This window comes from Cydia strobilella, chromosome 9 (assembly GCF_947568885.1).
Source record: "Cydia strobilella chromosome 9, ilCydStro3.1, whole genome shotgun sequence".
NCBI lineage: Eukaryota > Metazoa > Arthropoda > Insecta > Lepidoptera > Tortricidae > Cydia > Cydia strobilella.
In genome coordinates, this window is record NC_086049.1 from 3,679,405 (window position 1) to 3,681,157 (window position 1,753).

The following is a 1,753-nucleotide window of genomic DNA, read 5'->3' on the forward strand; positions in this document are numbered from 1 at the left end:
GGAAAATTAGCAGTACCTATTATCATATAATTCACAGTAATACTTGTTAATACAATATTTTTATGGCACTCATATTTATGGCAAGGAGTACATGCACTTAACATTACAAAATTATGGAAAGATTTATAATTGCAGCGCAAGAGGAAATAGCTTACCATAATTAAGGCCTTCAAGAGATACAACCCTATTTTAATTAGTACCGTAGCGTTAGGAGCAAGTAAGTTCGCTGGCTGGGTTTGTGGCAGCGCGGGGGTCCTCCGCGGGGCGACGCTGCTGGCTCAGTTTTTCGAGTAGTGCCTCTGATGTCACATGTGTCACTGAGCTGGTGTCCGTGCGACGCATGAATATATTGCCATTTGATGTCCAAGTATATTTAAATCGGAGCTCGGCGCCGAGTTTCCTGGCTTTGCTGAAGAGAATGCGGTTTGGTTTGCTGAGGTGTTCGTTCAGGTAGACTCGAGTAGCCGGCCCTGGGATCTCGAGTTCAGCAGAAGTCAGACCTCGTCGAACTCTTGATGCTTTTAGTAGCTGATCTCGGGGTGCACGGCGTATAAAGGTAAGGACCACGGGGCGCGCCCGCTGCTGGTCCCCATCGCGCCGGGCCCCCACTCTCTTGACATCGTCCACCTCTAGGGGGTCCAAGTGCATGCCTAGCTTGTTCGAGATGACATGGACTATTTGCCGAAGGTCTTCTGATTTGGATTCCGGTAGACCGGAGATTTCTACATCCTTTAGGAGTTGACGCTGGTCCTTGGCTGCAATGATATCTCGCAGCTCGGCCACTTCAGCTCGTAGGTTCACTACTTCTGTTTTAATTCTTGCGGTTTCCTTTTGCTGTTCTTTTAAAGATGATAGTTCTTCCCTAAAATTTGAGAGGTCCGCAGAGAAATGGTTTACGGACTTCGTGAATTCTGACATTTGATTTTTCATTGAGGTGAAAGTGTCACTAAGTTCCTTAATAGCTGCCGTAAAGGCGGTCATAGCCTCTGTGGGGATTGACAAATTCGCTAACTGTCTGGCCGATGTTAAAAAGTCACTTTCTGGTTCTTCCTCGGGTTCTGAGTTCTTTGCTCTTAGGGGGGTGCTATCAGATTTGATATTTCTTGCTTTTGACTTGCATGTGGGGCAGAGAAACTGTTTATTTAATCTTAGGTTCCTGTTCTCCTCCCGTGTTAAGTTGGGAAGGCAAAGTGTGTGAGTATACACACTACATTTGTGGCATTGAACGCTGTCCGAGTTCGTGCACGGTTCACTACACCCGCTACAATCCATTTTTATATTTATAGTATGCACCAAAGTATCTCTAGACGATTGGCACTCTGTCACTGTCACTGTGACGTTTGACAGGCGCTGTTTGAGTCACTGTTCTAATCGTGTGAACGAGCCACTAAGTTGCCGACACTGAGCGCGCCCTCTATGGAATACCTAAGGCGGTAATGCGTCAACGTCAATGAACGGCGTGGGTTAAAGGTTATCTTTCGAAGATTAAATGTTAATTTGTATTGTTTATACACTGTTATGGCTCGAGAACACGGCACTGACACTGTACGAAAGGTTTTTGGTGATAGTTTTAAATATAAGATCTTGGTCCGGAGGGAATTTCGCTCTAGTCACTGGCTTAATTTTGTAGGTTTTTAGACTAAACACTGGATAGAACGCGCAGAAAACGTTTGTGCGCTTGATTTGGAGTAATATTAGTCAAAACACACTATTTCCACTAGTCCGCGAACAACAAACACATTTTAACTCATTT

The 1,753-nt window shown here is 45.0% G+C and overlaps 1 protein-coding gene across 1 annotated transcript; it reads right to left on the reverse strand.

The window, feature by feature from the left end:
* Positions 1-207: 207 nt before the first annotated feature.
* Positions 208-981, reverse strand: LOC134743979 (uncharacterized). Its single transcript, XM_063677610.1, has one exon. It carries the CDS (start codon positions 979-981, stop codon positions 208-210), a length of 774 nt encoding a protein of 257 aa, XP_063533680.1.
* Positions 982-1,753: the final 772 nt, after the last annotated feature.